Raw genomic sequence first — 12027 nt, forward strand, 5'->3', positions numbered from 1 at the left:
AGGCTGCAAGGGAGACCTGATCTCAGACAGATCCACTACAATGTGTGGACAACCCAGATGGTGTCCTGTGCCTGGGTCTCTTTCACTAGTCAAAGAACCGATAACAGTGGTCCCACAAGAGAAATCTGAGCACATGGAGGCCAGACCCCATGATACCTGCCCATTTACAGTCAGCCAGCAGGAACCTACAAGAAAGACCGGCTAGACTCTGCAGAATGACCTGCTCCAGCATGTATGACGGTTTCCAGGAGGGTAGCTATGGGCCTCAGCTGGGCTCAACCCTTCACCTGATCTTACCATAGGAGTTGGCTTAGAGGAAACTCATGGGCTTCGGACACGTGAAAGAACCAGGACTGGTAGAGATCTTCCCTGGAGAATGCCCTCTGCAGCCTGTGGAAACAACCTGCTCTGCCTCCCAAGCATTGGGACAACTGGCTGGGGCCCTTGAAGGACCAGGGGAAGAGCTGGAGCTGGAGCAGATGGCTCCAGGGGATGAGGGATGCTGGTGGTAGTGACATTCACAAAGCTAGGGGACATCTGTCTGAATAAAGGATTCATCCAGCAATAAAGGATCTCTCCTTCTATAGCAGGTGCTCTCAACCTTCCTAATGCTGCGGCCCTTTAATGCAGTTCCTCATGCTATGGTGACCCCAACCATCAAATTATTTCATTGCTATTTTTCATAACTGTGATTTTGCTACTCTGTTATGAACTGTAATGTAAATATTTGATATGCAACCCAAGGGGTGGCGATCCACAGGTTGAGAACAACTGTTGTACACTTATCAAGAACTTCATGGGAGTGAAGGTACAAAGGCCTCCAAATCCTGGACCGGCAGACTTGAAATCCATTTTGACCTTTTTAATAATAAGAAACCATGACAAACATTTCCATGTTTAGAAAAAGCCTAACATGGAACTGGTAAAATAAAGTGTGGCCCATTCACCCAAGAAAATGTTGTACGTTCATTAAAGTTGTTATAATTAAGAATTTTGGTGCACGGGAAGCAAATTAAAAAAGAAAAGCAGAATCAAAGCAGTTCGTGTTATGTGTAAAGAAAACAGGCATGAAGTGGCTGGTGTTGCAGCACAGACGTCCATTCCAACACTCAGAAGGCTGAGGCAAGAGGACCATGAGCTCCAGGGCAACCCTGACTCCTTAGCAAGAACCCCTCTCCGAGAATGGAAAAGCAAAGGCAACTCTCCCATTATTCCTGGGAACATTACTCAATGGAGAAAGTATTCAACGAAGGAGAAATACTTCCTCACTGTGTGCCCTTAGAGGCCACCAGCCTCTGGGGAAGACCAGGCACTCCTCCCTTGTGGGTTCGGGCCTACTCTCCATTCAGGCACTTCAAGAGTGCCACTTGGATCCTATTAGGTTTCCACAGCACAACTGCTACTTCCTGTCTAAACCAAAGTCTAAACTGAAGTCCAGTGTCCCTCATACCCTAAGGCCACACAAAGCCCAAACCCCCTGCCCGACACTGCAACAGTGTCCTTGCAACTTCTATTGCTTAACTGGCCAGCCTGTGATCACATCCTCTTCCGCCCCCTCCTTGTCAACCACTTTCCACCAGGCCTGTCTCAAGATGTGTGTGTCGCCCTATCACCCACCTGGGAGACTCCTGCTTGTGACTTCCTCATGGGTTTCAGGACTCCACTGTGTGACCTTCCTGTCTCAATAGCCGTACCATCCTTTCACTCCTTACCCGGTTTATTGCCTCTCAGACCTATCACTAGCTGCTAGCAGACATGGTTTCTGCTCCCTGATAACCAATGGGCACACTTGAAAGCTTCCTTTTGATCCCTGGCTCCTCAAGAGGGCCTACCACATAATAACTGCTCAGCAGACAGATGATGAACCTGTCCAAATACACAGAAAACATAGCAGAGGAACACACGAAAACACAACCAGTTCTGCCAACAACTGTTCAAGCTTAAGGAATCTCATTTTTAACAGATGCCCAGGCAGTGTTCAAGCCCTTCAGACTTCTGCATCTACATTCCTCTGTGGGAGAGAAGCTGGAAAAGCAGCAACCTTTATGGGCAATCTGTCCCCCTCCCTCTGACCCCCAAAGGCTCAAAAGACTCTCCAACCAAAAGGTAGACAGACTGGATGCATAATCAAGACTCCCAAACTGAGCAAGGAGATTGTAATCTCAGCACTAGGGAGACTGAGGCAGAAAGTTGGCCACAAGTTTGAGACTAGCCTCAGTTATAGGCTACTTACCTAATAAGTTCCAGGTCACCCTGAATTACAGAGTGAGATCCTGTTCTCCAACTCAACCCAAAAGATACACATGTTGGGGGGTGGGGGAGACAAGTTTGCAGTTGAGAAAATGCCTCCATTAGACTACCTGTAGTTAAGTCTGTGGGGATATTTTCTTGATTTATTGATGTGAGAGGGCCCAGCTCACTGTGGATGGCGCCATCCCTGGACATGTGGTCATTACCTATACAAGAAAGTGGGTGGAGCAAGCCTGTAAGCAGTGTTCTTCTATGGCTCCTCATCAGTTCCTGCTGACTTCCCTCAGTGATGGATTGTGACCTGAGAGTTGTAAGCTGAAATAAACCCTACTAAGACAGAAATGAATACCAGAGTTGCTATGACAGACCTGGCCATGTTGCTTTGGGGAAGACTGGGAAGGAGTTTGAAGTTTCAGGCTAGAAAAGTTGTTGAGCTCAGTGGGATGTACTGTGGGCTCTTGGAAAACAATGTTGAGAGCCATGCAGGTGATGAAGGTTTAGAAGGAAGCAAAGACTCTATTAAGAGTATGTGGCTCTGATCAGCTGGGGCTAAAGAACCGGCTGTGAGGAGACAGAACCACTGAAGTGAAACCTTTGCTTTGCTGGACAACTGATACTGGTCAGCTGGAGCTGAAAAATCAGCCGTGAGTTAGAACAGACCAGCATCACTGAGGTGAAGTATTGGGAAGTATTTCCTTAAGGTCAAACACAGAAGCTATAATCCAGAGGGGAGTCAAAGCTGTACTCTGTGTTGACAGTGAAACTTGGTAATGTTTAAGTCTGCTGGGTGCTTCTGGTCTTGAAGTCATGAAGGAGTCTGTAGTGGGTAGCCATCCCAGCCTTGGCCTGGAAGTTCCAACCCCCATTGAGGCTTTGGTAATGGTCACGCCCACAAGGCAGGGGGGAGGAGGAAGCGAAAGACCAAGGATCAGGAAGAGAGCTCGCTCTTGGTTCCCGGACTCTGGACGCTGGAGGTAGACCGAGCAGAGTTCTCCAGAGAACACCGCCGGACTGCGCCATCCCTTTCCCAGACCCTGCAACCTACCCCTTCATTTGTAAGTTACCCCACAAAATAAACCTCCCTTTTAACTACGTGGAGTGGCCTTAATAATTTCACCAATAGGAGTCAAGGAGAGAAGCAGAGGCTTGGCACCATGTGTCAGGGTTACAGCCCATGAAGAGAGCCGGGAGAAGCCACTGGTAGAGTGCATCCCAGTTGCACTGGAGAGTCCAGCATATTGGAGGCACAAGTACTATAGTTTGACCACCCAAAACAGCAATAGGTGTGGGGTGCAGCTGAACTGAGTCTATGAGACAAGCTGCATGCACTATGGATGGCAGAGTCAAAGAGGTGGAGCTTCCAAGACCCTCTGGAACCTAGAGGGTCATGAGTGGGTCCCAGACATCAAGCACTAAACTTATTTTAGAGTTGAGTTTGGGTTTCACTTTGGTCTGATTGTGACTCTGTCTGTCCTGTTTGCTTCCTCTTGGTATAAGAAAGAATTTACCTTATTTTTTATTTTACAGGAGCTCAGTTTGGAATGTTATAGACATTCACAAAGGGTCAGTTGTCTTTTGTCAACTTATACAAGCTATAGTTAGTTGGGAAGAAGACCCTCAATTGAGAAAATACCTCCATCAGATTGCCTGTAGGCAAGTCTGTGGGATATTCATTAATAATTGATGTGGGAGGGCCAAGCCCACTGTGGGCAGTGTCATCTCTAGGGCAGGTGGTCCCAGGTGCTAAGAAGCTGAGCAAGCCACAAGGAACATGTTGGTAAACACCACTCCTCCACGGGCTCTGCTCCAGCTCCTATCTCCAGTTCCTGTCCCAACTTCCCTCAGTGATAGACTATGATCTGAGAGCTGTAAGCTGTAATAAACACTAGCTAAGACCGTACTAGATGGAGTGGGCCAAGACAAGGCAAAGCAGCATTTTGCCTATGGGGCATAGAAATGGAGCGGAGGTTAAAGGAGGGTATGAATATCCAGTTCTATGATTGATATACTTCTTAACACTTGGGCCCATTACTTATAAGCCCAGAGCTCAGTGGTCCTTGGAGATTCCACAGCAGCATGTGCAGTACCATGGGGCCTCACCACAGGAGTCAGTTTCTGACCAAACCCAAAAAGTAGGTTCCTTCCACACAGGCCTTGGACCAAAGCAGCAGGTTCTGATTGGGTTAGTGTGGCCAGGCTACTCCTATATAGACTGATTATATGAATGGACTCAGTGCTTGCCTTTTTGTGACTAGTTTTTTCACTGAATACAAGATCTTCAGGTTCATCCATATTAGTACAGGAGTTCCTTCCTTTTAAAGACTGAATAACATCCCATACTATTAATGACTACAGATTTATTACTATATTATTACTATATTACTATGTTGAAACTGGGAATGTACATTACCAACTTCGTTTTCATTTAGCTGTTTGGCTCCAGGGCCCATTTTATCAGCCTCTGCACTGGGCTGCTTACAGTAGTTATAGCACAAACCGGAGGACCTCAGTTCCAGGACAACAGGGCAAAGGTGGCCCAGTACCTCATCTTTCATCCAGACCCATACTGGTGAGCGGAGGAGCCCAAATGATAAGAGGTATCCTGACACAACATGGAGGGCAGCCACACACAGACATCAAAGATCCCTTAGGAGATCTCTTGGCAACTGTTCCAGGCGCAGTCCTCAGAAGGCCTAACTGGGGGAGTGTGGGGTGTGGGATGGGCAGCAGCTACAGAGATGGCGAGACAGGGGAGATGGGTCTGGCTAACGGGAAAGCAGGACCGTTTGCCCACCCACCCTTTATCACAATTCTATATGTATATCACCACCAATATCCTTCAACAAAACAGCCTTGAGCCTCCAAGAGTGCCTAGCCACAGAGCCGGGATCTGTCCCTAGGAGAGGTCTGCTTCAGAACACACAGTGAGGCAATGACTTCACCTGGAGTGACATGTGAAAGACCTAAGAGATCAGCAGCAGCTAACTGTCCAACCCTGGGCAGCTCTGCCTGGTGGATTCCAGAGGAGACAGACACCTAACACTCCAGTTGGCCACTGAGCTGTAAAGCAGCAAGAGGAAAATGCCACTGCTACACCTTAGGCGAGTCTGGTAACAAAATGTGCTGCTGTCAAACACACACACTGAGAAGTGTTTGTTTCCAAACAGTTATGTGTGGAAAGGGTCACTGCTTGCCAGTTAATGTTTCCAAATTAGTCAGCTACAACTGAGCTATGTTCCAACATCCAAGAAGCAGCTATCAGCCAAGCCAGCACTCAAGACTCACCTCACCCCTAGAACAGAGGTTTGCCCTGAGCAGCAGGAAGGTATAACTCAAATGCTCAGTAGAACCTGGTGCTAACCTGTTGTTCAAGTTGTAGATGGCAACTGATGTTCAGTAAAGGCTTGTCAATGAAGCCCACAAAAGCTCCCCCAATAGTAAAGGCAGTGCAGGGACACAGGATCCAGAGCATACCTGCTATCATAGAAACACCTGAGGTACACGAGACATTCTACAGTGCCATCTCCACAGAAGGTAGTCTGACACTGAGAAGAGAGTGTCCACCCCAGAGGAATCTCTCTCAGAATCATGGTCAGCATTCCATTTCTACAAATCAAGGAATCCAATCTGGGAATCCGTCTAAGAGAAGAGCCAGCAGAAACTAATGGATATGGTTGGGTTGACTAGGCCTATCTCCTGCATGGACCACCACAGAACAACCAAATGACCCAGGGGACCCCGTCCGGCTGAGGCGTCCCACCCCCGTCAGGCCCTCCTCACCCGGTGGGTCTTGCTGTAGGTGTAGAGGAAGGCCAGGCGGTAGAGACTCTTGTAGTGCTGTGGGAAGCGGCTCAGGCACAGGCAGAAGGAGGCGATGCACTGCTCAGTGAGGAACTGACGCTGCTCCTCAGCGCCTACTGGCAGTCCCTGGGGGAACACCGCCACTGGCTCCCCAAGGGGGTCACTCCTCTTCTTCCCATCCCACAAGGGAGGTGTGGACACCGGGGGCTTGCTGGGGATGTAAGCAGAGGAGTCTGCCACAGGCTTCTGGATGCCTGGTTCTACAACCCGGAAGGCCTCTGTGCTCTCCAAGAACTCCTCAGCTTTTCCTACAGTTAAGAAGGAAGAGAAAGTCAGTGTGGCTTTAAGCTCTCTTCACGCAATAGTCTATCACAAATGATGGGGACACGTCAGTGAGGTGACAGGGACAGCTGGGTTGATGCCCATGCTTGATGGGCAATGAACCCAGCAACAGAGATACAGGGCCCAGTGCTGGCTCTGGCTTGAGCCCCTACTTGCTCTGGCCACATAGGCTCCTGCCCCAAGACACAGGTGGTCCCAGCTGGCTTGCAGCAGAGGGCCCAGAGGCTACAGAGAGCTGGGCTCTGGCTCCTACCTACTGAGTGTGGAAAGGTGCCATCAGTGATGGTATTGGTACACAGGAAAGCAGCCCACAGAGGGGAGGAGACATCACCACTGCTAGTCAAACAGCCAGGAAAAGGTTGGCCAAGTGACACACCTGTTCCAGTGCTAGCACAGTACCTCAGCTTACACCCTCCCCCACACCCTTCTCTGGGGCTGCTGCAGGTGTGGCAAGTGTCTGTGCACAGCACCTGCTTCACAAGTCCAACACCTCAACACTCAGCTGCTCCACAGGCACCACAGGAGAGCCAAGGATAGGTCTCAGAATGGCAGTACTGTATGGCCTTATACCACCCCTCCTGAAGCACAGCCCTCCTCTGGCTCAGGAAGCTTTTGGCCGATGGCCCTGAGGTATCCATGAGTTTGGCATATCCTGCATGGCCTGCCTGGAGAAGGAGCATGCCCTCTTCTGAAGACAATCTATACTGTGGGTCGAGCCTCAACAGCCCTCCCCCTTCTGAGGGAGGACTGGCAGTAGCTGAAACCTAATATGGCAAAGTTAAGAAGACCAGGACCAGGACTCCAAGTTATCCTCATAGCAAGTACCAGCATAACTGGGCAGACCTCAGGTATGTGGTAAGATCATTGCTCTTTGTCAAGGGAAGAACTGAGCAGTCATTCTCCGAACTCCTCAGCTCCTGCTACCCCAGCTCCTGAGGACACCTCCTTTCCATCCGCTTCAGTTGGACACACATACTGACTTCTGCCTTTCCCACCTTACTCACTTGCCCACAGACCTCTGTTTCCTCTCAGGTCTCCCTAACCTAAGGTAGTGTTTGTAGATGACAGACACAAGACTGTCTCCTTGCCCAGCAGCCCAGAGCTTACTAGGGGCCTGTTCTCCCAGCCCTACCATCTGCTCCTGCTCTGCAGCGCTAATGCCTCACACCAACTCCCACCCACCATCTGAAGTAGACTCAAAGAGTGTCAGAAATCCTAAAGAGTCTGTTTCCTCTCTTCTGGGCTTATGATGCTGTTTGGACCCTTAGCTTAGAGCTGGCACCCATCTTACAGGTGCTACCATCATCTTGCTCACAAGCATGTCAGGTTTTTAATGTGTTCCAAATGCGGCTCAACACAAGCAGTGGGAACAATGGCTATGAGCCCAGCCCGAGGCTCCAGGAAAACAAGGGAATTGGATGACAATACAGCCCTTGGTCCAGGACAAGGAACAGGGAGCAGGTGGCAGAGACAACACCAGATGCTCAGACATAAAGTCTCAGGAACACAATTTTTACAGAGAGCAGGAAGAGGAAAAGAATTCATCCAAAGAGGGTTCACCACACACAACTCAAGGACCAAGGAAAATGGAATCTCTGACAGTTAACTCAGCTGCTCAGAGTTCTGGGTGGCCCAAGGGATGTAGGAAAGATGAGTGAGCTGCCCCACCCAAACATGCAACTCCCTCTGCTACTGGGCCTCAAAAACACTGGACTCTTCCACTTCCCTGATAAAGGAAGGGGGTCAGAAAGCACCATGCATCCACGGGATGTTTGTGAGCTGGATGCCCAGCACTAAACACCAGCAGCATGAAGACGGGGTGATATGCTCCTCCCACCCAAAGGTAAGGAAACACACAGTGCCATGCAGCCAAAATTGGATCTGGCCGGAAGAACTGGCTAGCACGCTTACAGTGCAGGTACTGAGACTAGCAGAGAGTTCCAGGAAGCACACAGGCCTGCCATGGTGAGCGGGCTCTATCTAGTGGGTTTCCTGGCTAGGGTGGAAGAACCACAGGCAATGCCACTAAGCCTCTACTCACAGGCATGTGTGGCCATGGTCGACCGTTCACTGCATGGACAACACTGGTTACTGACAATATCTACTTTGGGCTTTATATACTACAGAGTGAGCTTGTGTTTAAGTGCTGAAATTCTAAGCAATGTTTTTCTCTCTCTAAACACACACACACACACACACACACACACACACACACACACAATCTAAGCACATATTTTGAAGGTCTGAGTCGTGCAAAGGTGAGCTTCAGAAAGGTGTCACAGTCAACAGTATAAAAGTCTTTTCTCGAGCATTAGCAGACCGGTGTGAAGTGCTCTCGAAAACAGGACCCTTCACACTTGCTAGACGTTGTGGGAACGAAGATGCCTCAGTGATGGGCATGATCCAGGAGCAGACCCTGCTCCCTTCAGTCCCCAGTGCCTGAGGTAGATCTGGATCTGTCACAGCCTGTAGTTAGTGGACACCGAATGCATGAACAAGGGCCTGCATCCCATGATATGGACTGGAGGAAGCAGCAGGTTGGTGGCTGGGCTGCCCAAGAGTGAGCCTGGAAGGTCAGGAGAGTGCAGTAGACTTCGGTGCACACTGGCCTGCAGGTCTGGCTTTCTCAGGGAGGCTGAGTGCTGGTCAAGGGCTAGAAGTGCAGCTCAGAGTCAAAGCACTCACTTAAACTAGGGGGAGAGGAGGATGGGGGGCGGGGACAGGAGGGACACAGACCATTACTAGCCACTGGAAAGGTCTCTGGTTCTACCCTTATATTCCTTACCAATGGCCAGCAATGCACTACTGCCCACCTCCCCTCACCAAAAACAAAACAAAACAACAGTCCTGATTTGAAGAGGAAGGATACTGGGTAATCCTTATCAGTTTAAAGGGGCCATACCCCACACATGGAGAGGCTGGTATAGTTTGGATGTGGAGTGTACCCCACAGCTCAGGTGTTTGGACACCTGCTTCACAGCTATTTCAGGAAGTTGTGGAACCTTTAGGATACAGGGCCTAGCTGGAGGAATGCTGGGTAGTCAGGCCTTTCAGAGTGCTAGCCAGGTCCCAGGTCCCCAAGTCTTGTCACAGCGTCAACTGCAAAGGGTGGAGCTCGAGCTTCTGTAGACCATGTCCCTCCCTCTGTGTGACCTCCCTTCAGCTGCTCCTGTCACAGCGAGGAAAAGCAATACTGAGGTCCATGATGGCAGCTGCACGCACAACTGTTCCCTGCATGGTGGGTCACAGGACACAGATGAACAGGCTCACTGTCCAAGAGCAAAATCAATCATATTTGAAACTAGAAACACTGTAAGAGTGTACAGAGTATGTTGCTTGTTTTCCTTCTATTCTAATTTCCTACCCATGTATTTATACCCATCACAGAATGTCAACATGATGGGGGTGGGGGGGGGCATAATGACTGCCGAGAAGGTGAGGCTATGGCTCCATCTCGTTCTCCTTTCTGGTTTTAGAGACACCGTTTGCTATGTAGCCCAGTCTGCTGCTACCAAACTTGGGATCCACCAGCTGCAGCCTTCTGAGTGTTGGGATTACAGGTATGTGTCACTGTCCCTGGCTTTAACTTGTTCTCTCTTTCTCCCCTCCCCCCGTCTTTTGTTGTTTCTTCAGACTAAGTCTCACTGTGTAGTCCTGGCTGGCCTCAAACCCACAGAAATCCACCTGCTTCTGCTTCCCAAGTGCTGGGAGTAAAGCCATGCACACCAAACCCAGCTGGAACCTTGTCTCCTGATGGTGACCAGGCACAGGTGACTCTATCTGATAAGACTCTTGCAAGGCCAGCAGGGAACAAGGAGCTAGAAGAGTCCTATCCTCCTCCAAATGGCTTTGGCCCCACTGCCACAGTTCCAAGTGAGCCCCTAACTTACATAGACACTTGCTAAGGCCCAGGCCCCCAGAGTATGCGGGTTATCCCCCATCAAGCCCACTCAGAAGGCAACACAGAGTCGTGACTAAGGCTGAGCTCCTCACTCTTTCTCAATCTCAAGCTCTTTGCCCAGGAAATAGGAAAAGCCATGATCTTTCCTTCTCAGGTGGCTGAGAAGGCAGCATCTGACCTGGGACACCTGGACTGTGGGACTGGGTTGTCTGGCAAGTACACACATGCATGTCTTTAGCAAGAATAGGGAAACTCTTGGGAAGACAGTTGAATGGGTAGGGGCTTGCTGTGGAAGCAGGAGGACCTCATGCCAGATTCCCTATAGCCATGCAAAACTGGACACAGTAGAAAACGTCTGCATCTCAGAGATCCTGTGGCAAGATAGGAGGTGGCTACAGGAGAATCCACAAGAGCTCCCAGGCCAGCCAGCCTGAAATACAGTGGCAAACAACAAGACTGCTCACACAAGGCTGAAATGTGGACCTGTCCTCTGATCTCCACCTGTGTGCACGGCCCATGTACACCCACCAGCACACACCCCCATGCCCACACCTCACACACATTAAACAAGAAAGGAAGCTTAACAAATACATACATGTCCAACTAGCCCATCTGTGAGTGGCACCAGAATGCCTCAGCCTGTGCACAGTCATGCTACAAGCTTAGAATGGGGCTCTGCCTGGGAACCCCAAGGGAGCTGGGCATATCCCGGGCTTAGATCAGCGCGCTCTGCCCAAAAAAGGCAGATTTCCCAACAAGTCTGATATGATTCAGACTAAAAAGAAAACATATTTGTGACATTCAGAATCCCAAGACTTTTTCTAATAACCATTCGGGGGAGGGCGGGGGGGGGGCGCACAGACACACCGCACTGACATTGTGAACCCGGCTTCCCAAACAGGCTCTATGTGTCATTACTGTGTGACACGGACAGTAAAGCACATTTGGCAAACTGTGGTCATGCCAACACCTTCAAGAGCGGCACATTTCATCCTCACAATTCCTGGGATTGGCATGAGGCCCATTCCTGTCCTATAGTGAGAAGAGAGGACCAGAAAGGTCAGCAGCCTTCCCACTAACACCCCAGGACACCAAAGCAGAAGCCTGAAAATGGAAGCATGGAGGAGTCTAAGCTCTTCTGGACCCAGAGTCCACAGTTCTTCTTAGACTGCCCCAGGAGAATAAGCAGGTCCCATTTAGCAAGTTAGGTTTCTTACCTCTTTCCTCTGGGGGCCCTGGAAGATCTTTACCAGTTGGTCCTGCTTGAGCACTGGGCCCAGACAACCTCTTCTCTGCAAAGGGCTTCCGAGAACCCTCCAGCAAGCTTGTGGGCTCATTAAAGCAATCCTGTGTTGAGCTGGAGTCTGACAGGGCCACAGCCGTGCTGTCCTGGCTTCGGTCTGAAGGAAGGAGGGAGGGAAAGGCAGGAGTATGAGCTCACAACGTCTCTGGCATCAAGGGGTCCACCAGGGCTAGGTTCCCTCGTGGCTCAGGACTGTCCTGCAACAGAGGTCCCTCAGTGTACCACTCTAACTCTGCTGAGCCTAACCCACCCTAGAGGCCCTGAGCCACTTAGAAAAGGCACCAATCTCTATGGTCGACCTTCCTGAGTTTCTCCAAACAATGTTCTGGCAACCTCAATTGGCTCTTGTGGAAAAGAGCCCTGAGGTGCATTGGCTACTATGGGAATATCCCTACGATGCTGATTTCAAGCTACAAGTGTGCTGCTGGGA

General features: G+C 50.1%; 1 protein-coding gene across 2 annotated transcripts in view; it reads right to left on the reverse strand.

Annotated features, from left to right (window-relative positions):
* Cabin1 (calcineurin binding protein 1) overlaps positions 1 to 12027 on the reverse strand; it is a 122493-nt gene that overhangs the window by 44596 nt on the left and 65870 nt on the right. For both annotated transcript variants that reach the window (XM_036168235.1, XM_036168234.1), the window contains exons 27-28: positions 11512 to 11694; positions 6031 to 6359 (exon numbers count right to left, since the gene is read on the reverse strand). In XM_036168235.1, the coding sequence (XP_036024128.1) occupies positions 6031 to 6359; positions 11512 to 11694 (512 nt within the window). The remainder of the gene's footprint in view (positions 1 to 6030; positions 6360 to 11511; positions 11695 to 12027) is intronic.

Source organism: Onychomys torridus, chromosome 18, assembly GCF_903995425.1.
Source record: "Onychomys torridus chromosome 18, mOncTor1.1, whole genome shotgun sequence".
NCBI lineage: Eukaryota > Metazoa > Chordata > Mammalia > Rodentia > Cricetidae > Onychomys > Onychomys torridus.